The 27,677-nt window shown below is 48.3% G+C and overlaps 2 protein-coding genes across 5 annotated transcripts in view; one reads left to right on the forward strand and one right to left on the reverse strand.

Moving 5' to 3' along the window:
• Positions 1 to 3,576, forward strand: part of sardh (sarcosine dehydrogenase) — a 115,378-nt gene extending 111,802 nt beyond the window's left edge. For all 4 annotated transcript variants that reach the window (XM_072566120.1, XM_072566123.1, XM_072566121.1 and 1 more), the window contains one exon: positions 1 to 3,576. In XM_072566120.1, coding sequence (XP_072422221.1) covers positions 1 to 126 — 126 coding nt within the window. In that variant the 3' untranslated portion in view covers positions 127 to 3,576.
• Positions 1,093 to 27,677, reverse strand: dbh (dopamine beta-hydroxylase (dopamine beta-monooxygenase)). The gene is given in 13 exon segments (XM_072565608.1): positions 1,093 to 1,476; positions 1,613 to 1,772; positions 2,630 to 2,757; positions 3,326 to 3,385; positions 5,650 to 5,688; positions 9,482 to 9,625; positions 10,748 to 10,914; positions 15,043 to 15,145; positions 18,520 to 18,696; positions 26,316 to 26,410; positions 26,413 to 26,572; positions 26,716 to 26,862; positions 27,348 to 27,677. Coding segments are annotated over 13 exon segments (1,848 nt in total). The 3' UTR covers positions 1,093 to 1,338.

Raw genomic sequence — 27,677 nt, forward strand, 5'->3', positions numbered from 1 at the left:
GTAACACCAGACTTTGTGAAGAGTGGGGAATACTCGCTGGAGAGAATGGGCATTTGCTACCCAGCAAAGGTCCATCTCAAATCACCCTTCGATCCAAACAACAAGCGAGTTAAAGGGATTTATTAGTGAGGACCTAGTCTGCCTGTGATCTCCATGCTCTGAAAGCGGGAAGAATCTGACCAGGAATTTTCTGTAATTGTCTTTGGAAGATCAGTTTCTGGAAGCCAGAAGTTTTTGAAGTTTCTGAACTGGGTACTATAACCTGACTGAGAAAGAGACCTTTTAATATTTAATTGGGATTAGAATAATTCTTCAGCCTTTATAATTATTTTCAATCAAGTTTTAACAAATTAAACTTTACATCATTGCCAAAAAAAACAGCATGTCTGTTCAACACACAACCTGAACTTGTAATCTGAACCCACAGGTGAAACTCACAGTGCCTTATTTGGTGAAGTCAGGCAGCAGCTGGGGCTTTGGCAGCTCTTGTGTACTGACTCAGAGTGAATATTATTCTAACCAGATCAGCAGTGTTTTTAATGTCTTCCTAGGCCTCCTAGCAGTGTTTCTTATTCCAGGGAACTTGTCACGGGGGAAATATTGAATGGACTGAATGTTCTGCAAAAGGAGTGGGCAAATTGGATTGCTTGGAATGAGAGTGATGGGCATTTAATGTAATGAAGGGGTGGGACTGGCAGACGAGAGGGTTGTCAGGGTTTCTTAGATTGATGATTTGGGATGGAGTCTGACAGAGATGGTTCTGAGAGAATATTTCGGTGCTGTTGGTGTTGTGACAGACTAAGGATACCTGGGTAAACCACTTAGGACTGAGATAAAAGGTTTCTTCACCCAGAAAGTGGGGAGCCTGTGGGATTTTCTATCACAGAAAGCAGTCAAGACCAAAAACAAGAAGGATCTGGATATAGCTCTTGGCTAAAGGAATCAAAAGCAGAAACAAGCTATTGAGTTGGATGATCAACCATGATCAGAATGAATGGCAGAGTAGACTTGAAGAGTCAAATAGTCTCCTCTTATTTTCTATGTTTACGGAGAAGCTGACTTTTATTATTTAAAGAAACGTACATGTTCTGATCTGAGAGAGTTTGCTGTTTAATAGGAAACAAATTAACATCAGATTGATTAAAGGACAATACACACAGGGTGACAGCACAAGGATACAGACATGGACCAAGCTTTCTTTGGTGAGATACAGCAGCAAAACCATTAGCGTTCCATCCCTGTCCCTCCTCCAACCTCACCGAAGTTGGCTTATAACGGTTACTCCATGGATTCACCAAACCCACAGTTGGATACAGTGACCCACTGAAGGGGCTTCCATCACTCTCCTGGCTTATTGGCAGTGAGTTGGACCATTGTCGCCTCTCCTGGTGTCATGTGACTCGATCTCTGGCAATGATCCTGTGACTTTGACAGTGCTGCAGTTACCCGAGGGAGGGGCTGCTTGTCCCAGTTTCCCTGAACATAGAAAATATTGCATTGTTCAAGGTTTGATTTGAAATGAACTTCAATAATAATAATGTAGCATAGAACATGACTATCTCCCTGTGGCAGGGTTGCTGGGATGTAGTCCTGCAGAAGCTTTGATACTTACTGGGAAGCTCACTGCCGAGGACTTGTTACAGTGCACAGAAATGGGTGCAAAATCATACATGGCTTTCAGCACCTGACTGCTGAACGAGCTCCAGGGCACTGCATCAAACTGTTGTGTTACTGGTACCTGGGGACAGCTACAAATCCTGTCATCGTCAATCCTTTAAAAATAGAACAGTGGTGTGACCATCACTCTCAATGGCAACACTGAGCCCCCCTCCAACCCCATCCACCCACCCCCTAAGAATCCTGCAGCGAGTAACTCAGATCCTGACTCCCAAAGCCTGTCCACCATCTACAAGGCACAAGTCAGGAGTGTGATGGAATACTCCCCACTTGCCTGGATGAGTGCAGCCCCAACAACACTCAAGAAGCCTGACACCATCCAGGACAAAGCAACCGTCTCGATTGGCACCACGTGCACAAACATCTGCTCCCTCCACTATAGTGTGTGCTATCTACAAAATGTACTGCAGAAATTCACCAAGGCTCCTTCAACAGCACCTTCCAGACCCTGTGACCTCTATTATCTACAATGACAAGAGCAGCAAATACATGGGAACACCACCCCTTGCAAGTTCTCCTCCAAGCCACTTACCATCCTGACTTAGAAATATATTACCGTTCCTTCACTGTCACTGGGTCAAAATTCTGGAATTCCCTCCTAAGGGATATTGTGGGTCAACCTACAGCAGTTCAACAAGGCAGCTCACCCCCACCTTCTCAAGGGCAGTTAGGGATGGGCAATAACTGCTGGCCCAGCCAGTGATATGCAAACCTTGTGAATGATTTTAAAAAGTTTTTATGTCTGTAGGTCCAGGGGCACAATTTGTGCACGTCTCGAAGGAGACTCCCCTGATTTTTGTTGCACTATTTGTGACCATCCCTCAGCTGACTCACCCAACATTTCAGTTACTGTACAAAGATCTCCTGCTGTAGCTCAGCGTTTTCAATGGTGTTTAATTATCCTGTGAATGTTCTGCTATGTCAAAGATGCTGTAAAAATGCAGGTTGTTACCTGTTGATAAAGGTGAAATATTTTTGTAGGTAACTGATATCCAGTGCACTTTTGCATAATTCCAGCTGTGTTTGGGGATAATAGTGCACGTAGTTCACACACATTTCTTCATTGATTCCAAATCCCCCCTAAACAAACAAATTGCAATCACGTCAACTTTCCAATTTACCCCAAGCCCTTTGAACTCTTCTTATGTTTATTCATTTTCCATTTAAAATCAGCTCACTTTGACCTGTCTTCACTCTCAACTTCTCTCCCATCTCTCTCCTTTCTTTCACCCACCCCACCCCACCCCACCCCACTGCATATCGCTCTCTCTCTCTCTCTCTCATTAGGCACATGAAGGGAAATTCTTCATATTTGTGACAATGTGGACGTTTATAGTCAATCCCTGAGGTCAGGCCAGTGCTGCCTGAAGGTGTGTGTGTGTAACTAGACCTCAATATGACTCTGCAAAGTGATCATTTTGTATCAATTTCCTTTCTTCCTTAAAACCTGTTACATCTCCAAATATAATATGTTCTGATGAAAGATTAGAATCTTTTACACTGTTTCGATGTCTGACCTGAGTATTGCCAGAACTTTCTGCCCCTCTCTCTCTCAGATTCCAACATTCCCAGGATATTTCTCTTGTCCACTGAAGATATTTGTTCATTAAGATGGGTCAGTCCCTGCTCCTGATGTTTCAGTACCTACCACAGTCACATGACTCCGGCCCTCAGTGTTATATGTGCAGGAGGTTATCAAAACATCTCCCTGTTGAGAGGAATCACATGGTTAAAGAACACTTACTGAATTGATTAAGGTATGGGCAGGTTACACAAAAATGTTGAGGGCCAGGGCTGAGAAAGAGGGAAAGGTGAAGCAGAAGGGCAATTACAGCCAAATTGTTGTACAAAGTTGTAATTAAGAAATAAAAGGCACTTGTAACAAAGCCAATGCAATAACTTTGATGGACTTTAGTTTTCAAACCTAAAAAGTAGCAAAAGGACTTTGTGTAACAAGGTCATGGAATGCATTTGCAACAGTTTCTAGTAGAATCTATTATAAGAACATCAGGCAAGAGGTTATTTTAGATCTTGTTTTATGGAATAAGGTTAATTTGCAATACTCGAGGAAGAGTGAGCCCAACACATTGTCCAGCCCTGGGAGGTGAGGCACCAACAGTTCTCTCTGAGCATTCCTCTATGGCACCTGGTTCTCCAGTTGACTTCAGAGGCAGAAAGCTGCTCCATGAAACAACCTGAGCATGAAGCCATGTCCCAGGCTCCACCACAACTGCATTAGCTGGGACTCCACCCCTTGTATATGGAGTGGTAGCAAAAACTACCTGTAGGTACCAGTAAAAGACGAGGACACTGGGGGCGTGAGGAAGAGATGGAATATAAAAGTAAATTAGGCGGGAACAAGGAATCAAGTCTCATTACCCAAGAAAGGAGAGTTGGAGTTAGCTCCATGGTCCTACAAACCTGCTCCACCGTTTGTTAAGATAAGAACTTTTTTTTTCCCTGGACTTCATCTCCCCACTCAATCTGCATATTCTCGCAGCACCAAATCCACTTGATGTAGTTATTAATTGATATTGATGTATTGATCAAAAGCTTCTCGGCCTGTCTTACAGCAAGACAATGACTGAGCGTCCACAGCTCTTTGGGATACAGAGTCACAAGATTATCAAGTGAGAACAGTTCTCATTTTCAGTTATGATCAAACTGATCAAACTCTTTCTCTGAATCTGTGACACCCCCATCTCTGCACCCTTGGGCCATGGGAAAGCTTGGCACTTGTCAAGTTGGCATCAATTTTAATTAGACCAACTCTAACTTTCTGAAATTCTATTGCAGTCTACTGTCCTGACAGGTCAGCCTTGTGAATAGCTGTTGAGTTCCCTGCAAGTTGTTCCCCAATCCACATTAGTCAACTTGCCCCTTAGTTTCATTTTTAATTAAATCAGTCTCAATTTAAAATTAAAAAGTGCTAATATTATGATATGGAGGAGTTGGTGTCGGACTGGGTGGACAAGGTCAGAAGTCACATGACACCAGGTTATGGTCCAACAGGTTTATTTGAAGTTCATCTGATGATGGAGCAGCACTTCAAAAGCTTGTGACTTCAAATAAACTGCAAATAATTGTTGGACTTTAACCTGATGCTATGTCACATTTAATGTTATGATTGATCTTCCTTAGAGAGTCCTTTGCTACAAAGTTATCAATTTACCTTCCTCAACAGTTCCCAAGTTGATTCTTTGTTCTATTGATATGAAAATTATACTTTCCATGAACTTGTCCTTGATATTATTCCCATAAATTTGGTTTGTCCAGTGTATCTAAGGATTGTGTGTGTGTGTGTGTGTGTGTGTGTGTGTGTGTGGAGTTTGCACATCCTCCCAATGTCTGCATGGGTTTCAGTTGGGTGTTCCAGTTTCCTCCAACAATGTGCAGGTGGATTGGCCGTGGGAAATGTAAAGTTACAGGCTGGGGACTGGGTCTGGGTGGGATACTGTTAATGGGTCGGTGTGGACTTGATGGGTCGAATTGCCTGCTTCCACAGCTTCGGTGATAAACTGGCTCTATACTCTCTGCAGCTTTGTGACTGAAAGGTGACCACATTTGAAAATGGATGAGTTAGGGGGAGCTAGACAGGGCAGGGGGAGTTAGACAGGGCAGGGGGAGTTAGGCAGGGCAGGGGGAGCTAGGTTGTTTCTCAATATTACCCCTCCCACCTCCACTGGAGATTCTAGGACATGGAGTCGCTGTCTCGGGCTGAGGATGGGTGTGGAGGGGAGGCATTATTTTATACTGAGTTAAGGGAATTTTACACTCGGCTGTTTGTGAAGGTTGAAATGATAACCCACTGAAATGTGAATGTTCAGTCATTCAGGGTCGGCAAAGGGTTGGAGGGTACAGGACCAGGAGGGGGTATGGGAAGGGGAGGGGGCTGGGGGTATGGGACAGGGTCGGGGGTATGGGATGAATTTCCAGGTGGCACAGTGTGATCCCGTTCTAAGAGATACTCACCGGCTTCACAGTGATCTCTTTCTGTAAAAGTCGGATTTCCTGAAAGATCAAAGTAGATTCTTATGAAACTGACTCAATCTTTTTGTTCTTTCCTTGAAATGCACAAGATTTCATCAGTTTCCACAGAACCAGCTCAATACACACCATTATCTGTCCTTTAACATTCCTGATTCCCTATCACTCTGGGCTGCAGGATTGTGTTTCCCAGCTGCTCCCAGTGAGGGGGGGTCACAGGAAACAATTCACTGACTGGGATGGAGTAAACTGCACCTCAACGTTTCTAACCAAACTCAGAGAGGAAGCCCAGAAATTAAACAGATGCAAACAGGAATTTCCACACAGCCAATGGCTGTAACCTGGGGCTGTGTGATCTCCTGAGCCTTGACTAAAACATACAGAGGTACATTATATAAATGCTCATGCAAATTTGGCCCAAGTAGCTAGTGTACAAGGAGATGAGACTTGGTCAGAAAGTTGCATCTCAGAATTTGGGGGGGGGCGGTGAAGTTTGGGGAGTTCCCCACAGCCCCATCCTGGGCATTAAAGGGTTAAACGAAAAGTCTGGTTGTAGTGACTGGCCTTGTATTCGCTCAGTTATTGGGTATTGTATAATCTAATTGGGGGGGTTTCCAAGGCATTAGAGTGAAAAGCTCTCCACTGCCTGAGGATCTGAAGAATAGGCAAGTTTGATGATGCCAGGCACAGAGTGGGAATCTGGAATTCTCTCTCACTCAAAACAATAATATGGAGGAGTCAGTGTTGGTCTCGGGTAGACAAAGTTAAAAATCACACAACATCAGGTTATAGTCCAACACTGCTCCTTCATCAGGTAACTCCCAGAGCTAGTGCTTCCAAATAAACATAGAACAATACAGCGCAGAAAAGGCCCTTTGGCCCTCAATGTTGCGCCGATCTGTGAACTATTCTCCGCTCATTCCCCTACACTATCCCACCATTATCCATGTGCTTATCCAAGGATTGTTTAAATCTCCCTAATGTGGCTGAGTTGACTACATTGGCAGGTAGGGCATTCCACACCTTACCACTCTCTGTGAAAAGAACCTGCCTCTGACATCTGTCTTAAATCTATCACCCCTCAATTTGTAGTTATGTCCCCTCGTACAAGCTGACGTCATCATCCTAGGAAAAGGACTCTCCCTGTCTACCCTATCTAATTCTCTAATCATCTTGTATGTCTCTATCAAATTCCCTCTCAGCCTTCTTCTTTCCAATGAGAACAGACCCAAGTATCATAAGACCTCATAAGACCTTCCCTCCAGACCAGGCAACATCCTGGTAAATCCCCTCTGCACCTTTTCCAATGCTTCCACATCCTTCCTGTAATGGGGCGACTTCAGTGTTGTCTGCAAATTTACTAATCCATCCACCTATGCCGTGTCTAAGTCATTTATAAAAATGACAAACAGCAGTGGTCCCAAAGCAGATCCTTGTGGCACACCACTAGTCACCAGACACCAGCCTGAATATTTTCCATCAACCACCACTCGCTGCCTTCTTTCAGAAAGCCAGTTCCTAATCCAAACTGCTAAATCACCCTCAATTCCATGCCTCTGCATTTTCTCCAACAGCCTACCATGTAGAACCTTATCAAAGGCTTGACTGAAGTCCATGTATACCACGTCAACTGCCCTACCCTCACCTACATGCTTGGTCACCTTCTTAAAATACTCAATGAGGTTTGTGAGACATGACCTGCCCTTGACAAAACCACGTTGACTATCTGAAATCAAATTGTTGCTTGCTAGGTGATTATAAATCCTACCTTTTATAATCCTTTCCTACAACAGACTTAAGGCTCACTGGTCTATAATTAATTGGGTCATCTCTACTGCCCTTCTTGAGCAAAGGCATAACATTTGCAATCCTCCAGTCCTCTGGCACTAAACCTGTAGACAATGACGACTCAAATATCAAAGCCAAAGGCTCTGCTATCTCCTCCCTAGCTTCCCAGAGAATCCTCGGATAAATCCCATCAGGCCCAGGGGACTTGTCTGCTTCCACTCCTTCTAGAATCGATAACACCTGTTCATAACTAAATCCTTTCTAGTCTAATATCTCATACCTCATTCTTCTCCTGTACAATGTTCTCCTTTTCCTGAGTTGAAACCGATGAGAAATGTTTATTTAGCACCTCTCCAATCTCCACAGGGTCCACACTCGACTTCCCTCTTCTGTCTTTGACTGGCCCTATTCTACCCTAGGTCATCCTTTTATTACTCACATACCTATAGAAAGCTTTAGGGTTCTCCTTTATTCTACTTGCTAAAGACTGCTCGTGTCCTCTCTTTGCTCTTAACTCTCTTTAAACCCTCCCTAGCTGGTCTGTAACTCTCCATCGCCTCATCTGAACCATCTTGCCTCATCAACACATAAGCCTCCTCCTTCTGCTTAACAAGAGATGCAATTTCTGTAGTAAACCTTATCGCTTCCTCCTGCAAGGACAATATCTGTTCCTTAAACCAGCTCCACATTTCCATTGTCCCCTTCCCTGCATTTTGCTACCCCATTCTATGCATCCTAATTCTTGCCTAATCACATTATAATTGCCCGTGCCCCATCGATAACTCTTGACCTGTGGCATGTACCTATCCCTTTCCACTGAATGATGGTCACTTTCTTCAAAGTGCTCACCTACAACTAAATCAAACACCTGGCCTGGTTCATTACCAAGCACCAGATCCAGTCTGGCCTCCCCTCTTGTCAGTCCTTTGATACACTGTGTCAGGAAACCCTCCTGTACACATTGGACAAAAACTGATCCATCCAACATACTAGAGTTATAGCATTTCCAGTCAATGTTGGGGAAGTTAAAGTCCCCCATAATGACCACCCTGTTCCTTTCACTCCTACCCAGAATCGTTTTGCTGATCCTCTCCTCCACCTCCCTGGAACTCTGCAGAGGCTTGTAAAAAAAACTTCCAGCAGTGTGACCTCTCCTCTCTGTTTCTAACCTCAGCCAATACCATCTCAGTAGGTGGGTCCTCGTCAAAAGTTCTTTCAGCCACAGTTATTTAAACCTGTTGGACTATAACCCGGTGTTGTGTGATTTTTAACTACTCAAAACCATTCTGGTCTCCTTCCTATTAGAAGGATGTTGTGAAACTTCAAAGAGTTCAGAAAAAGATTTACAAGGATGTTGCCAGGGTTGGAGGATTTAAGCTATAGGGAGAGATTGAACAGGCTGGGGCTGTTTTCCCTGGAGCGTCGGAGGCTGAGGGGTGACCTTATAGAGGTTTATAAAATCATGAGGGTCATGGAATAGGGTAAATAGACCCTAGGGAATAGGGGAGTCCAGAACTAGAGGGCATTGGTTTAGGGTGAGAGGGGAAAGATATAAAAGATATATAAAAGGGCAACTTTTTCACGCAGAGGATGGTACGTGTATGGAATGAGCTGCCAGAGGATGTGGTGGAGGCTGGTACAATTGCAACATTTAAGAGGCATTTGGATGGGTATATGAATAGGAAGGGTTTGGAGGGATATGGGCCGGATGCTGGCAGGTGGGACTAGATTGGGTTGGGATATCTGGAAGGGTTGGACCGAAGGGTCTGTTTCCATGCTCTACATCTCTATGACTCTATAAAGGAGAAAATGTCAGAACTAAGACTGATGGATTTTTGTTGGGCATAGGGATTAAGTAATCAATGAAAGAAAGCTTGACATCACTTTTAAACTTGAATCAAGCCGCTACATGGAATCACGATGCAGAAATCAGCTGGAGGTGAGTTGTTTCATTAGAGTGTGTTCCAGGGCCTTTATCAATCTTGGGTTTCAGGCCTGAACAAAAGAACTAACCAAAAGCAAGCAATACCTGAAAATGAGTACTGTAATGTGCATCAGCATTGACAACGTCCACCACAACCCCACTCTGAACAAGGACGGTTTTAACCTTTGTACCAGCAAGGTGAGTGTGAAGCTGTGAAGCAAAAATGTGAATCCCACTCTCCGGAAAACTCTGCAAAATAGCAAAATATCAACATTGACCCTGAAGGATTAGTGAACACCACACAGAGCATGACTGAAGGGAGGCTGGATATGCTTGTGATCTTCACTCTCAAAACTCACTCGTTATCTCCTCCTGGTCAGACACTGACCTCCAGTCAGTCTCTGTCTACCTGTGTCATTGCCCCAGTCAGTCACTGTCTATCTGTGTCATTGCCCCAGTCAGTCTCTGTCTATCTGTGTCATTGCCCCAGTCAGTCTCTGTCCATCAGTGTCATTGCCCCAGTCAGTCTCTGTCCGTCTGTGTCATTGCCCCAGTCAGTCTCTGTCTATCTGTGTCATTGCCCCAGTCAGTCTCTGTCTATCTGTGTCATTGCCTCGGTCAGTCTCTGTCTGTCTGTGTCATTGCCCCAGTCAGTCTCTGTCTATCTGTGTCATTGCCACACACAGTCTCTGTCTATCTGTGTCATTGCCCCAGACAGTCTCTGTCTATCAGTGTCATTGCCCCAGTCAGTCTCTGTCTATCTGTGTCATTGCCCCAGTCAGTCACTGTCCATCAGTGTCATTGCCCCAGACAGTCTCTGTCTATCAGTGTCATTGCCCCAGTCAGTCTCTGTCTATCTGTGTCATTGCCCCAGTCAGTCTCTGTCTATCTGTGTCATTGCCCCAGTCAGTCACTGTCCATCAGTGTCATTGCCCCAGACAGTCTCTGTCTATCAGTGTCATTGCCCCAGTCAGTCACTGTCTATCTGTGTCATTGCCCCAGACAGTCTCTGTCTATCTGTGTCATTGCCTCGGTCAGTCTCTGTCTGTCTGTGTCATTGCCCCAGTCAGTCTCTGTCTGTCTGTGTCATTGCCACACACAGTCTCTGTCTATCTGTGTCATTGCCCCAGTCAGTCTCTATCTATCTGTGTCATTGCCCCCGTCAGTCTCTGTCTGTCTGTGTCATTGCCCCAGTCAGTCTCTGTCTATCTGTGTCATTGCCCCAGTCAGTCTCTATCTATCTGTGTCATTGCCCCAGTCAGTCTCTGTCTGTCTGTGTCATTGCCCCAGTCAGTCTCTGCACCATATTCTCACTGTATGACTCCGATCTATCAATAGTTGGTTAGTCTGGGACACCATGTGTACACTCACCTGCTCTGTGCATCTTGCTGTACAATATCCAGTGAGCTCAAAGTTTGCCTCACCAGGTGGAATAGCCATGACCGGAGTGTACACCAATCCAAGCTCGAGGATTCCTGCATTGAACTTCCGTAAAGTGGGAGTGTAGAACAAGCGAATTCCAGAACTGTCCAACCTTCCTGCGATTCAGAGTATTTGTCATTGTTGTTTAACTGGACTGCATTCACTTGAAACCTGGCTGGTTCATTAAACACATGCTTCTCTTTTGGTTCAACAAAGTTACTGGATTACATTGAGTCTCCTGCAGGTTGAATAGGGTTACAGTAGGGCTCTGTAGCACAGGTGCCTAACCAGAGAATCAACTTACCTTTCTCTGGAAAAATGTTATACATACTCACTGGTTCATAGAAGTAATTTACCAAAACTCCATCCATAGGGCGCCATTCCGAAACTGGATCACACTTACTTCGTCCTCAATTCAATAAAATCATATCTCATCACTAGCCAGATACTAACTTGGATACACTCAGGGGCTTCTTGTTTTACTCTGGAGACAGGGACTTTTTTCTAGTCACTTACCTCATTTGGTGTTTGTTAATTCTGAATCTGTGAACAAGGTTAGTGCTTACATTCTGATATCTGAGTTAGAATATAGAACAGTACAGCACAGGAACAGGCCCTTCAGCCCATAACGTATGTGCTGACCATGATGCCATTCTAAACTAATCCCATCTGCCTCCCTCTATATGTTCTGTCTGTTCATGTGTCTGTCTAAATAACTCTTAAACATTGCTATTGCCTCTGCTTCTACCACCCTCTTGGCAACACTTCCAGGCACCTATTACCCTCTGCGTAAAAAACTTGCCTCCTTTAAACACCACCCTCCCACCTCCTCACTTTAAACCCATGCCCTCTAGTATTTGACACTTCCGTCTGAGAAGAAGATACAGACTATCCCCACAATCCATGCCTCTTATAAGGATGCAAAGGATCGGGAAGGAAACGGCAGGGGATGGACACACTTGAAATGTGGAGCTTATTCAAGGAACAACTACTGCGAGTCACAGAGTCATAGAGATGTACAACATGGAAACAGACCCTTTGGTCCAAGCCGTCCACGCCGACCAGATATCCCAACCCAATCTATTCCCATCTGCCAGCACCCGGCCCATGTCCCTCCAAACCCTTCCTATTCATAGACCCATCCAAATGGCTCTTAAATGTTGCATTTGTACCAGCCTCCACCACATCCTCTGGCAGCTCATTCCATACATGTACCACCCTCTGTGTGAATACGTTGCCCCTTAGGTCTCTTTTATATCTTACCCCCTCACCCTAAACCTATGCCCTCTAGGTCTGGACTCCCTGACCCCAGGGAAAAGACTTTGTCTATTTATCCTATCCATGCCCCTCATGATTTTATAAACCTCTATAAGGTCACCCCTCAGCCTCCGACGCTCAAGGGAAAACAGCCCCAGCCTATTCAGCCTCTCCCTATAGCTCAAATCCTCCAACCCTGGCAACATCCTTATAAATCTTTTCTGAACCCTTTCAAGTTTCACAACATCTTTCCAATAGGAAGGAGACCAGAATTGCACGCAATATTCCAACAGTGGACTAACCAATGTCCTGTACAGCTGCAACATGACCTCCCAACTCCTGTACTCAATACTCTGACTAAAAAAGGAAAGCATACCAAACGTCTTCTTCACTATCCTATCTACCTTGAAAATGGGGCGACTCCACTTTCAAGGAACTATGCACCTGCAATCCAAGGTCTCTTTATTCGTAACACTCCCTTGGACATTACCATTAAGTGAATAAGTCTTGCTAAGATTTGCTTTCCCAAAATGCAATCCTTGATTAGTCTATACCTATCAGCCAGGGAGATAGTTGTTTAGAGAGGGAGCCATGGTTTACTAAAGAAGTTGAAGCTCTTGTCAAGAGAAAGAAGAAGGCTTATGCGAGGATGAAGCATGAAGGCTTAGTTGGGGGCTTGAGAGTTATAAGTTAGCCAGAAAAGATCTAAAGAGAGAGCTAAGAAGAGCCAGGAGGGGACATGAGAAGTTGTTGGTGGATAGAATCAAGGAAAACCCTAAGGCCTTCTGTCAGTATATCAGGAATAAAAGAATGACTAAAGTAGGATTAGGGCCAATCAAAGACAGTAGTTGGAAGTTGTGTGTGGAATCTGAGGACACAGGTGAAACGCTTAATGAATACTTTTTGTCAGTATTCACATTGGAAATGGGCAATGTTAGTGAGAATACAGAGATACAGGCTGCTAGATTAGATGGGATTGGAGTTGACAAAGAGGAGGTTTTAGTAATTTTGGAAGATCTGAAAATAGATAAGACGCCTGGGCTGACTGGGGTTTATCCTCAGATTCTCTGGGAAGCCAGGGAGGAGATTGCAGAGCTTTTGGCTTCGATCTTTATGTCATTATTGACAACAGGAGTAGTACCAGAAGCCTGGAGGACCGCAAATGTTGTTCCCTTGTTTAAGAAAGGGAGTTGGGACAATCCTAGTAATTATAGGCCAGTGATCATTACTTTGGTTGTGCATAAAAGGTTAAAAGAGATAGGATTTATAATCATCTGGAAAGGAATAATTTAATTACGGATAGTCAATACGGTTTTGTGAAGGGTAGGTTATGCCTCACTAACCATATTGAATTCTTCAAGAAGATGACGAAACAGGTGAATGAAGGTAAAGCCGTTGTTGTAGTGTATATGGACTTCAGGACAGTGTTTGATAAGGTTCCACACGGCAGGCTATATGGAGTTTCAGGATTGAAGGTGAGTTAGCTGTTTGGATCAGAAATTGGCTAGCTGAAAGAAGACAGAGGGTGGTGGTTGATGGGAAATGTTCATCCTGGAGCTCAGTTAACAGTGGTGTGCCGCAAGGATCTGTTTTGGGGCCACTGCTGTTTGTCATTTTTGTAAATGATCTGGAGGTGGGCGTAGAAGGATGCATTAGTAAATTTGCAGATGCCACTAAGGTTGGTGGTGTTGTGGATAGTGCCGAAGAATGTTGTGGGTTACAGAGGGGCATAGATAAGATGCAGAGCTGGGCTGAGAAGTGGCAAATGGAGTTTAATGCAGAAAAGTGTGAGGTAGTTCACTTTGGAGGAAGTAACAGGAATGCAGTGTACTGGGCTAATGGTAAAATTCTTGGCAGTGTAGATGAACAGAGATATTTCAGTGTCCTGGTGCATAAATCCCTGAAAGTTCCCACCCAGGTTGATAGGTTTGTTAAGAAGGCATATGGTGTGTTGGCGTTTATTGGTAGGGGGATTGAGTTTCGGAGCCACAAGGTCATGCTTCAGCTGTACAAGACAATGATAAGGCCGCAGCTGGAGTATTACATGCAGTTCTGATCATCGCGTTATAGGAAGGATGTGGAAGCTTTGGAAAGGGTTCCAGGGAGATTTACGAGGATATTGCCTGGTATGGAAGGAAGGTCTTATGAGGAAAGGCTGATGGAACTGAGGCTGTTTTTGTTGGAGAGAAGAAGGTTGTGAGGTGACTTAATGGAGAGGTATAAGATAATCAGAGGATTTGCTAGGGTGGACAGTGAGAGCCTTTTTCCTTGAATGGTGAAGAATAACATGAGGGGACATAGCTTTAGATTGAGGGGTGATAGATTTCGGATAGTTATTGGGGATAGTTTCTTTCCTCAGAGAGTAGTCGGGGTGTGGAATGGCCTGCCTGCAACAGTAGTAGACTCACCGATGTTAAGGCAATTTAAATGGGCATTGATATTAGAACGGTGGAGGTTAGACGGGCACCAGATTAATTTCACAGGTTGGCACAACATCGAGGGCCAAAGGGCCTGTACTGCGCTGTAATGTTCTATGTTCTATAATTCTATATACTTCTATGAGGTCTCCCCTCAGCCTCTTATGTTCTAGTGAAAACAATCCAAAATTGTTTAACCTCTCCTTATAGCTAATCGACTCCAATCCAGGCAATGTTCTGGTAAATCTCTTTTGTCCCTCTCTGCAGTCTCCATGTCCTACCTATCATGTGATAAGCAGTTAGTAATAACACTCCACTCTTATAAACTTGAGCATTTTTCAGTTGATCTTTGTAGCTCTGTGTTACAGAGCTTAGTCCTTCATCTTAAGTCACAGAGACCTCTTTGTTACCTTTTCTGAGCCTCTCAAAACATTAATTTTGCTTGTTGGATGCAAAACTTCAAAGTTCACTGGTCCATTCATCTCCAACCCCTCCAACTCCGACCCACAGACACACACATGCGCACACACACACGCGCGCACACACACAGTCATAGAGCATCACACTTACCAGACAATCTCAGTGGGTTGTGGTAATGAACTTCCAGACGCAAATACTTTGAGAAATTGGCTCCACCAATCATGAGTCCTACATCTTTTGGGTAATAAAATGGCTGCAAAGGCAGAAATAACTGGATTTCACAAAATGAGTAAATGGCAGATCCACAAATCACCTGTTGAAACACAATCTGTGCTTGTATAGAGATTATATCAAACTTATTTCTCCATGTCACAACCTTCCCAACAAACTTTTAATCAAACGTTACAAGGAACCCAGTGTCCTCCAGGAGATTCAAACATTGGCTCCAATACTAAGGTAAGGGTCTGTACTGATGAGATGGATTCCTTATGGTGATGAAATGTCTGAAAGCGAACCTTCCAGCTCAGCAATCAAACTTACATCCAGAACCTCAACCTGAGCTACAAATCTTCTCAAAAGTCGCTAGTGGATTCCTTACAGCTGAGTAGGAGGGATGTTGTTGCTGAGAGGGTGAATAAGGAGATAGTTAAGGCTCTGTTCTGTCAGCCTATGATTTTTGTCTGGCCTGATCTGCTGGTACAGCATGCAAATCAACTTTTCACTGTACCTAGGTACATGTGACAATAATAAATCAAACCAAATCAAATACCCCAACTTCTCAGAAGAAACCACTAGAAATGAAACAAACCTCGATGCAAATAAAAGGGCATGTGACTGATTAGTTGAGGGAGAAGGAAATAGCCAGAAAATATACAGAAGTGGAGTGAGCTGTTTTAAAAGAGAGAGAAATTGCTTTTATAACTAATTCAAAGTGTCTGTATGTTTTCCCCCAATGTCTCTTGATACCCTTCCCACAAGGCTATTAATTAGCCCTTTCTCAATCCATCATCATAAATCTAAAATAGTCTATTGCCTAATTATTTCCTTAACACGTTGCTCTCAAAAAACATTGTGCAACTATTCCAGGAGTTCACTCCTTCCTCCACTGAATTGATGCTCATTCGATTTACCCAATCTATATGTAGATGAAGTCACCCAGGATTACTGCAGTGTCCTTGTTATATGTTAATTTCCTGATTTATACTGTACCCTACTTTATCACGATTGATGGGGTAAAAGTAAATAATGTTTGTAGAATGTGCATAGAATTTCTTCAAGCTCAATGTGTATGAAGGCCAGGGAGGGAGAGTAGACTCTTGGATCGTGTAGTGGGGAATGAATCAGATGGTAGAAAAAATACAAGGTGTAGGAAATAATGATCCTAATGTAATACACCTTAGGATAATGATAGAGAAGGATATAATATGACAAAGAACAGGTTAATGTCTTGCAGAAAGGCTGTTTGTAAGAATCTTGAGCATTGAATGTGGAAAATAAAATAGACAACGCTATTGACAAACAACAATGTAGACCAACAAAGATAGGACTATGTCGGGACATTCAGGATAAAATCACAGACAGTGAGGAAAATGGCTGAAATATTAAATATTTACTTCAAGTGGTAAATGGATCAATTGAACCTAAAATTGGAAGATGAAATTAAAATGATGTAATTACATGAAACATAGTATTTAGAGGATAAAAATATTCCTGATCCAGAAAGATTGAATCAAATGTTTTAGAATTATCTGGAATAAAGGCAAAGGCAGCTTTATACACATTGAATCATTAACTAGCACCAGAGTACCCCAAAGGATTGGTGGGTAGTCAATATCATTCTTACAGTCAGAGAGGAGACAGAATCTGTCGAGAGAATTATTGATCACTCAGCTTAATGTCAGCAGTCAGAAAACTAATTGAATATCTACAACAGGAGAGGATAGATACCATCCAGGAGAGAGAAATACAAAAAGGAATAGTCAACATGGATTACAAAAGGAAATGTTTTGGTTGATGAACCACACAGAATTCTTTCAAGAGGTAACAACAGAATAGAGGAAGTTGATGTATCGATGTAATTTTTCTCATTTTCCAAAAGGCCTTTGATAACATGCCACGTAATAAATTAATTCATCAAGTTTTTTCAATGCTCTTTACCTGAAGCCGACCAAAAATGAATTGGGATGTGATCCTAGGCTCTTCACGGACCCTGTAGACATCCAGGGATGAAATAGAGGAGGAAAGAACCAGTTTGATTTGACGAGTTGTTTGTGTCCAGAAAGATTGCAGATTTGGAATTGCATTAAGTGGGAGGTAGGATCCCACAGGGTCAGTGCTGGGAATAGGGTCACTCATAATGATAGACAGTGTGGTTTTGTGGGGGGGGGGGTGTGCCTCACTAACCTGATCAGGTTTTTTGAGAAGGTGACAAAGATGATCGATGAGGGAAAAGCAGTTGATGTTGTTGACATGGACTTCAGTAAAGCCTTTGACCAGGAGCCTCATGGCACACTGGTCCAAAAGGTGAAGTCACATGGCATCAGGGTGAGTTGGCAAGGTGGATTCAGAACTGGGCGGAGGTGGGCACTGCAGATGCTGGAGATTAAAGTCAAGATCAGAGTGGTGCTGGAAAAGCATAGTAGGTCAGGCAGCACCCGGGGAGCAGGAAAACCAACGTTTCGAGCAAAAGCCCTTCCTGATAAAAGATTTTTGCCCGAAACATCGATTCTCCTGCTCCTTGGATGCTGCCTGACCTGCTGTGCTTTCCCAGCACCACTCTAATCTTGATTGGATACAGAACTGGTTTAGTCAAAGGAGACAGAGAGTAGCGGTGGAAGGATGCTGTTCGGAATGGAGGGTTGTGACTTAGTGGTGTTCCACAGGGATCAGTGCTGGGGCCTCTGCTGTTTGTGGTGTACATAAATAATTTGGAGATCAAGGTGGCTGGTTTGCAGATGATACAAAGATTGGTGGAGTTGTGGATAGTGAGGACGTTTTTCAGAGGATAGAGCAGGACATAGATCAGTTGGAGGCATGGGCAGAAAAATGGCAGGTGGAGTTTAATCTGGACAAACATGAGGTGATGCATTTTGGAAGTGGAAGTTACTGTGTATAGTGAATGGAAGAACCTTTAGGTGTATTGACATGCAGAGGGATCTGGGTATGCAGATCCACAGATCACTGAAGGTGGCAGCGCATATAGATAAGGAAGTAAAAAAGGCCAATGGCATGTCTGCCTTCATTGACGGGACATTGAGTATAAGGATAGGCAGGTTATGCTGCAACTTTATAGAACTTCAGTTAGGTCACAGATGGAATATTGCGTACAGTTCTGGTTGTCACACTCCCAGAAGGATGTGGATAATGTGGAGAGGGTACAGAAAAGGTTTACCAGGATGTTGCCTGATATGGGGGATTTTAGCTATGAAGGAAGGTTGGATAGACTCATTCCCCCCATGTGGGACCTTCACTCATCACACCCATCCACTCTCATGTGATATCTTCAATAGACAGGCCCCTCAATCTTGTTCCCCAGGGCACACCCTTTGGGACCATTACCATGTAGAACAGCCACCCACCCCCGCCCCTACCTCCCGGCCCCCAGTACCAGGCCGGCCTCTCACTGACCTGTGCTCCCATTGCCCACGCGGCCAGCACATGTCTGCAGAAGTTGAGCCGTGGAGGCTTCATCCTGGAGTCACATGGACCGCTGTAGAATGGAATCCGGTCCAACTCCGGGGCGCACTGGAACACCTCCATGTGGTGGACAATTGCTTCATTCCCCTTCACAATCACTGGCTCATACTGAACACAGAGGGTCAGGGTTAGAGTCAGAGTCAGAGGGAGGGGGAGGGTGAGAGTGAGGGTGAGGGTGGGAGTGGGGGTGAGGATGAGGGTGGGGGTGAGGGTGGGGGTGAGGGTGAGGGTAGGGGTGAGGGTGAGGGTGGGGGTGATGGTGGGGTGAGGGTGGGGATGAGGGTGAGGGTGGGGGTGGGGGTGGGGTGAGGGTGATGGTGAGGGTGGGGGTGAGGGTGGGGCTGGGAGTGAGAGTGGGGGTGAGGGTATTGGTGAGTGTGGGGGTGAGTGTGGGGGTGAGGGTAGGGGTGAGGGTGGGGTGAGGGTGGGGTGAGTGTGGGGGTGAGGGTGGGGGTGAGGGTGGGGGTGAGGGTGAGGGTGGGGGTGAGGGTGGGGTGAGGGTGGGGATGAAGGTGGGAATGAGGGTGGGGGTGAGGGTGAGGGTGGGGGTGAAGGTGGGGGTGAGGGTGAGGGTGAGGGTGAGGGTAGGGTGAGTGTGGGGGTGAGGGTGAGGGTGAGGGTGAGGGTGAGGGTGAGGGTAGGGTGAGTGTGGGGGTGAGGGTGAGGGTGAGTGCGGGGGTGAGGGTGGGGGTGAGGGTGAGGGTGGGGGTGAGGGTGGGGGTGAGGGTTGGGGTGGGGTTGAGGGTGAGGGTGAGGGTGGGGGTGAAGGTGGGGGTGAGGGTGAGGGTGAGGTGGGGTGAAGGTGGGGGTGAGGGTGAGGGTGAGGGTGGGATGAGGGTGAGAGTGGGGGTGGGGGTGAGGGACAACGCTGGTCTCTCCTTCTCTCTCAAATTGATTCAGTAAATTCCAAGGTTTCTCCACACTGACCCAGAACCTGCCCGTGGGTAAATCTACACCGTGCTGCTGTTTGGGACTGGGATGGGGGGAGGGGCTCATTCCCACACACCAAGGAGGCAGCTGCAGGATCCAGGAATGAAACAATGAAGGGAAGGACCTGTTCCATTTGACCAGATGTTAGTCACCAGAAAATTTTTTGCCTCAGATGCTATTTGAAATCACATTCATGATCCAAATAAAGTCTGCTTCAACAGCTGGTGTGGAGACCCTGAGGCTGGTCGATTTTTCCAGATGCTGAAATGAGTCTCAATCACCTTCACTGGCCATACCTGGTTCATTCTCCTCCAGAACCTCAGGCATTACCAGAGCTCAGTCTGAAATAAAGTCATATTCCATTGTGGTATATATTAACAACATAGAGTCCATGTGACAGTGTTAAAAATCACACAACACCAGGTTATGGTCCAACAGGTTGATTTGGAAGCACTAGCTTTCGGAGCGTCGCTCCTTCATCAGGTGGTTGTGGAGAACCACGATCCTAACTACCTGATGAAGGAGCAGCACTCCGAAAGCTAGTGCTTCCAAATCAATGACTGCAGATGCTGGAATCTAGATTAGAGTGGTGCTGGAAGAGCACAGCAGTTCAGGCAGCATCCGAGAAGCAGGAAAATCGATGTTTCGGGCACCCCTCTAATCTATAACCTGGTGTTGTGTAATTTTTAACTTTGTCCACCCCAGTTGAACACCGGTGTCGACAAATCATGTGATAGTGAGTAGTTAAAAGCTAATGAGAGGTCTAATTATTCCTTTACCCGACCAATGATCCTGAGAACCATAACTTTGAGAATTTCAGTTCATCAAAATCTGACTGTGTCACTGTGGGAATGTTAAACCCCAGTTGGTTCACAGATTATTTTTGGGAAGTATTGTTACAGGCTCTGATCCTATCTCTGAATCCTCTCTGGTTAACTGTTTAATTCCTTCTTAATGGGCTCAATAATACATTCAACTCAGGATAAATAAATCTTCGAGGAGAAGGTGAAGACTGCAGATGCTGGAGATCAGAGCTGAAAATGTGTTGCTGGAAAAGCGCAGCAGGTCAGGCAGCATCCAAGGAGCAGGAGAATCGACGTTTCGGGCATGAGCCCTTCTTCAGGAATGAGGAAAGTGTGTCCAGCAGGCTAAGATAAAAGGTAGGGAGGAGGGACTTGGGGGAGGGGCGTTGGAAATGCGATAGGTGGAAGGAGGTCAAGGTGAGGGTGATAGGCCGGAGTGGGGGTTGGGGCGGAGAGGTCAGGAAGAAGATTGCAGGTTAGGAAGGTGGTGCTGAGTTCGAGGGTTGGGACTGAGACAAGGTGGGGGGAGGGGAAATGAAGAAACTGGAGAAATCCGAGTTCATCCCTTGTGGTTGGAGGGTTCCTAGGCGGAAGATGAGGCGCTCTTCCTCCAGCCGTCATGTTGCTATGGTCTGGCGATGGAGGAGTCCAAGGACCTGCATGTCCTTGGTGGAGTGGGAGGGGGAGTTGAAGTGTTGAGCCATGGGGGTGGTTGGGTTGGTTGGTCCGGGTGTCCCAGAGGTGTTCTCTGAAACGTTCCGCAAGTAGGTGGCCTGTCTCCCCAATATAGAGGAGGCCACATTGGGTGTAGCGGATACAGTAAATGATGTGTGTGGAGGTGCAGGTGAATTTGTGGCAGATATGGAAGGATCCCTTGGGGCCTTGGAGGGAAGTGAGGGGGGAGGTGTGGGCGCAAGTTTTGCATTTCTTGCGGTTGCAGGGGAAGGTGCCGGGAGTGGAGGTTGGGTTGGTGGGGGGTGTGGACCTGACAAGGGAGTCACGGAGGGAGTGGTCTTTTCGGAATGCTGATAGGGGAGGGGAGGGAAATATATCCTTGGTGGAGGGGTCTGTTTGGAGGTGGCGGAAATGACGATGGATGATACGCTGCATATGGAGATTGGTGAGGTGGTAGGTGAGGACCAATGGGGTTCTGTCCTGGTGGCGGTTGGAGGGGCGGGGCTCAAGGGCGGAGGAGCGGGAAGTGGAGGAGATGCGGTGGAGGGCATCGTTGACCACGTCTGGGGGGAAATTGCGGTCTTTGAAGAAGGAGGCCATCTGGGTTGTACGGTATTGGAACTGGTCCTCCTGGGAGCAGATGCGGCGGAGACGAAGGAATTGGGAATATGGGATGGCGTTTTTACAGGGGGCAGGGTCGGAGGAGGTGTAGTCTAGGTAGCTGTGGGAGTCGGTCGGTTTATAATAAATGTCCGTGTTGATTCGGTCGCCCGAGATAGAAATGGAAAGGTCTAGGAAGGGGAGGGAGGAGTCTGAGACGGTCCAGATGAATTTGAGGTCGGGGTGGAAGGTGTTGGTAAAGTGGATGAACTGTTCAACCTCCTCGTGGGACCACGAGGCAGCGCCAATACAGTCATCGATGTAGCGGAGGAAAAGGTGGGGGGTGGGGCCAGTGTAGCTGCGGAAAATGGACTGTTCCACATATCCAACGAAGAGGCAGGCATAGCTGGGGCCCATGCGGGTGCCCATGGCCACTCCTTTGGTTTGGAGGAAGTGGGAGGATTGGAAAGAGAAGTTGTTCAGATTGAGGACCAGTTCAGTCAGTCGAAGGAGGGTGTCTGTGGAAGGGTACTGGTTGGTACGGCGGGAAAGGAAGAAGCGGAGGGCTTTGAGTCCTTCGTGATGGGGGATGGAGGTGTACAGGGACTGGATGTCCATGGTGAAGATAAGGCGTTGGGGGCCGGGGAAGTGAAAATCATGGAGGAGGTGGAGTGCGTGGGTGGTGTCCCGAACGTAGGTGGGGAGTTCTTGGACTAAGGGGGACAGGACCGTGTCGAGGTATGCAGGGATGAGTTCGGTGGGGCAGGAGCAGGCTGAGACAATGGGCCGGCCGGGGCAGTCAGGTTTGTGGATTTTGGGCAGGAGGTAGAAACGGGCGGTGTGGGGTTGTGGGACTATGAGGTTGGAGGTGGTGGATGGGAGATCCCCTGAGGTGATGAGGTTATGGATGGTCTGGGAGACGATGGTTTGGTTCCAGCAGGCTAAGATAAAAGGTAAGGAGGAGGGACTTGGTGGAGGGGCATTGGAAATGCGATAGGTGGATTCCAGCAGGACCATCCATAACCTCATCACCTCATACCATCTTACCATCCCCACAGCACCAGACTCCCCCCACTGGCCCACTCCTCCCATTGTCCCACTCCCCACCCTTGCCCACCCCCCTCCCCGCACTGTCCCACTCCCTCTGCACCACACTCCCCCCATTGTCCCACTCCCTCTGCACCACACTCACCCCCCACTGTCCCACTCCCTCTGCACCACATGCCTCCCTCTGTCCCACTCCCTCTACACCACACGCCCCCACCACTGTGCCACTCCCTCTACACCACACTCCCCCCCACTGGCTCACTCCCTCTGCACCACACTCCTCCCCTCTGGCCCACTCCCCCCCACTGTCCCACTCCCCCTACACCCCACTCCCTCCCACTGTCCCACTCCCTCTGCACCACACTCCCCCTACACCACACTCCCCCCCACTGCCCCTACACCACACTGACCCCCACTGTCCCACTCCCCCCACTGTCCCACTCCTTCTGTGCACTTCACTCCCCCCCACTGTCCCACTCCCCCCACTGTCCCACTCCTTCTGCACTACATTCCTCCCCCCCCCCCCACTGGCCCACTCCCCCCCACTGTCCTACTCCCCCCACTGTCCCACTCCTTCTGTATACCTCACTCCCCCCCATTGTCCCACTCCCCCCACTGTCCCACTCCTTCTGCACTACACTCCACCCCCCCCCCCCCACTGGCCCACTCCCCCCCACTGTCCCACTCCCCCCACTATCCCCCATGGGCAATAATATTCGGCTCTGCCAGTGATCACAGAATGTTTTGGCACAGAAGGAGGCCCTTCAGTCCATCTTGTCTGCACTTGTACATTATCTTGCCCTATTGCCATATTCCTGCACTCCACCTAACCATCCAATTCCCTCTCAAATGCCTTGATTGAACTGGTTCCTCCAGCAAGGTAAAAACAATGACTGCAGATGCTGGAAACCAGATTCTGGATTAGTGATGCTGGAAGAGCACAGCAGTTCAGGCAGCATCCAAGTAGCTTCGAAATCGATGTTCGGCAAAGCCTTCAGGGAATAAAGGGCCCAGTATTCCAGACGGTGCATTCCTGACCTGAACCAGCCTCGCACCAGCCACGCTTCATTATCACAGCAAAGGGAGATGTGCAAATAACCATCAGCAAATACAAAATCCCTCTCTGCTTCTGCAGCTGAGTCCCTCTGTCACATTCACACACATCCACTCCCTCCACTCCCTCTGCTCCCTCACCCTCCACTCCCCCACTCCCTCATCCTCAACTCCCCCACTCCACCTCACTCCTCCTCACCTCCACCTACTCCCTCACCCTCCACTCCACCCACTCCCTCACCCTCAACTCCACCCACTCCCTCACCCTCCTCTCCCCATTCCCTCACCCTCCACTCCCCACCCTCCACTCCTCCCACTCTCTCACCCACCACTTCCCCACACCCCTCACCCTCCACTCCCCCTCACACCCTCACCCTCCACTTCCCCCCACTCCCTCACTCCCCACTCCCTCACCCCTCACTCCCTCACCCTCCACTCCCCCACTCCCTCACCCTCAACTCCCCCATTCCCTCAAATCCCCCACTCCCTAACCCTCCACCCCCTCACCCACCACTCCCGCACCCTCCACTCCTCCCACTCCCTCGCCCTCCACTCCCCCACTCCCTGACCTTTAACTCCCCCACTCCCTAACCCTCCACTCCCTCACCCACCACTCCCGCACCCTCCACTCCTCCCCACTCCTCACCCACCACCCCCCACTCCCTCACCCACCACTCCCCCACTCCCTCACCCACCACTCCCCCCACTCCCTCACCCTCTACTCCCCCACACCCTCACCCTCCACTCCCCCACTCCCTCACCCACCACTCCCCCACTCCCTCACCCTCTACTCCCCCACACCCTCACCCTCCACTCCCCCACTCCCTTGCCCTCCACTCCCCCACTCCCTCACCTTCCACTCCCCCACTCCCTCACCCTCCAGTCCCTCACTCCCTCACCCTCCAGTCCCTCACTCCCTCACCCTCAACTTCCCCATTCCCTCAACTCCCCCACTCCCTCACCCTCCACTCTCTCACCCTCCACTCTCTCACCCTCCACTCCCTCACCCACCACTCCCCCACTCCCTCACCCACCACTCACCACTCACCAAATCCCTCACCCTCCACTCCCTCACACTCAACCCCCCAATCCCTCACCTCCAGTCCCCACACCCTCAACTCCCCCATCACTCACCCATCCACTCCCCCCACTCTCACACCCTACACTCCCCCCACACCCACACCACCCACTCCCCCCACTCCTCACCTTCAACACCCCCTACTCCCTCACCCTCCTTTCCCCATACCTCACTCTCCACTCCTCCCACTCCCTCACCCCACACCACCCCACTCCCTTACCCTCCACTCCCCCCACCCTCACCTTCCACTCCCCCACCCCTCACCCTCCACTGCCTCACCCTCCACTCCCCCCACTCCCTCACCCTCAACACCCCCACTCCCTCACCCTCAACTCCCCCACTCCCTCACCTTCCACTCCCCCACACCCTCACCCTCCACTCCCTCACCTCCACTCCCCCCACTCCCTCACCCTCAACTCCCCACTCCCTCACCTTCCACTCCCCACACCCTCACCCTCCACTCCCTCACCCTCCACTCCCCCACTCCCTAACCCTCCACTCCCCCACTCCCTCACCCTCAACACCCCACTCCCTCACCCTCAACTCCCCTACTGCCTCACCTTCCACTCCCCCCACACCTCACCCTCCACTCCCTCACCCTCCACTCCACCACTCCCTCACCCTCCTCTGCCTCCACTCCCTCACCCTCCACTCCCCCTACTCCCTCACCCTCCTCTCCCATACCCTCACCCTCCACTCCCTCACCCTCCTCTGCCTCCACTCCCTCACCCTCCACTCCTCCCACCCCCTCACCCTCCACTCCTCCCACTCCCTCACCCTCCACTCCCGCCTCCCTTACACTCCACTTCCTCACACTCCATTCCTTCACCCTCCACTCCCACTGCTCCCTTACCCTCCACTCCCCGCTCCCTCACACCCTCCACTCCTCACCTTCCACTCCCTCACCCTCCACTCCCCCACTCCCTCGCCCTCCACTCCCCCACTCCCTCACCCTCCAGTCCCTCACTTCCTCACCCTCAACTCCCCCATTCCCTCAACTCCCCCACTCCCTCACCCTCCACTCCCTCACCCTCCACTCCCTCACCCTCCACACCCTCACCCTCCACTCCCATCACTCTCTCACCCTCCACTCTCTCACCCTCCACTCCCTCACCCTCCACTCCCTCACCCTCCACTCCTCCACTCCCTCACCCTCCACTCCCTCCCCCACTCCCTCACCCACCACTCCCCCACTCCCCCACTCCCTCACCCACCACTCCCACTGCTCCCTCACCCTCAACTCCACCCACTCCCTCACCCTCCACTCCCTCACTCACTCACCCTCCACTCCCCCACTCCCTCACCCTTCTCCCCACTCCTTCACCCTCCACTCCTACTCCCTTACCCTCCTCTCCCCATACCCTCACCCTCCACTCCCTCACTCTCCACTCCTCCACTCCCTCACCCTCCACTCCCCCACTCCCTCACTTCCTTTCCCCCACTCCCTCCACTCTCCCACTCCCTCCCCCTCCACCCCCTCTGCATACCCCTTCACAAAGCTCTAGCTCTGGTGTTTACCCTTTGCTCATGCTGTTACTTGCCATGACAATGTGATGTGCAGGGAAGTCACGGGGCAGTTTGGTGATGTAACACCAGTACGTTGTTTCCTGGTCAGGGATAGTCACGTTGGGAGCGAGACCTCCAATATCTTGATATCCGAGGGCAGTGTTGGTGTCTGTATCATTGGCTTCAGGAGCTGTACTCGTTGTAGGCCACCAGCTAGTTCCTTCAGATCTATTGACTGCAGTGATGCTATGGGATGGTTGAGGAATCTGTACAGAAGGTGAACTGTTCCACGCTATAGTGAAGAGGAAGAGGATAAACAGTTGGACATAGATACACTTTGCATTCAAAGCCAATCAGGTTCTACACAGGAATAAAGGGCACCCTCCCCAGTTAGAACAGAAACAGCCAGTTTCAAGCAGCTCACTTCCAACTCACCTCAATGATGTAGTCTCTTTGATCACAAGTGTTGAATGGTCTCTTGAAGGTGAGGTAAAGGCCTTGGGCAGACTGATGAGCATCAATCAATTGGTAATCTTGCTGCGTGTCCAAGTGAACCCGTGCCTCATCGTCCGTCCAGGCATCCTACCAACACAGTGAATCAATTTGGATGAATTAAAGACACAGGCCAACTTACTAACAAGACTGTACTGTGTTTTGATTGTGGTGAGTGTGTGTGGGTGAAAGTATGTGTGGGTGTGTGTGTGTGTAGGGTATGCGTGTGTGGGTGAGTGTGTGTGTGTGTAGGGTGTGCGCGTGTGTGTGTGGGTGAGTGTGTGTTTGCGTAAGGTGTGTGTGCTGAGAGAGAGAGTGTGTGTGTGTAGGGTGAGGGTGTGTGTGTGTGCGGGTGAGTGTGTGTGTGTAGGGTGTGCATGAGGATGTGTGTGTGTGTGGTTGAGTGTGTGGGTGAGTGTGTGTGAGTGTGTGTTTGGAGGGGTGTGCGCTGTATATGTTTCTGCTGACACTAAGGCTCATTGTGAGATCAATACAATGTGCAATGACCTGGAACTGTGTCGGGTGTTTGGGAAGTGGCTGCTTCTGGATTCTCGTAAACACTGTACCTGACTTACCCCAAAATAGGAGTTCCGACCATCACTCCAGAGAATGGCCAGGTCAGCATTCCCAATGTCTCCTCTGTCTGACATTCCGAATATTATCCCAAACTTCAACTGTCTGAGCAAAAGGCGGAAATACACAACTTCCTGTGAATAGCTGACATTCCAGTCCAGTTCTGCCACTCCCTGGGGATCCAAAGGTACTCGATAGGGAAAGGAGCTGTGCCTGGGGATGGTGGTGTTAAACGAAGACACCAGTACTCCGAGAATGATCAGCAGGGTGGTCAGGTAGATGCAGATAGTCTCCCGGAGTCTCAGGCTCTGCCTACACTGAGAATCCCTCAT

The sequence above is a fragment of the Chiloscyllium punctatum genome, chromosome 49 (genome assembly GCF_047496795.1).
Source record: "Chiloscyllium punctatum isolate Juve2018m chromosome 49, sChiPun1.3, whole genome shotgun sequence".
Taxonomy (NCBI): Eukaryota; Metazoa; Chordata; class Chondrichthyes; order Orectolobiformes; family Hemiscylliidae; genus Chiloscyllium; species Chiloscyllium punctatum.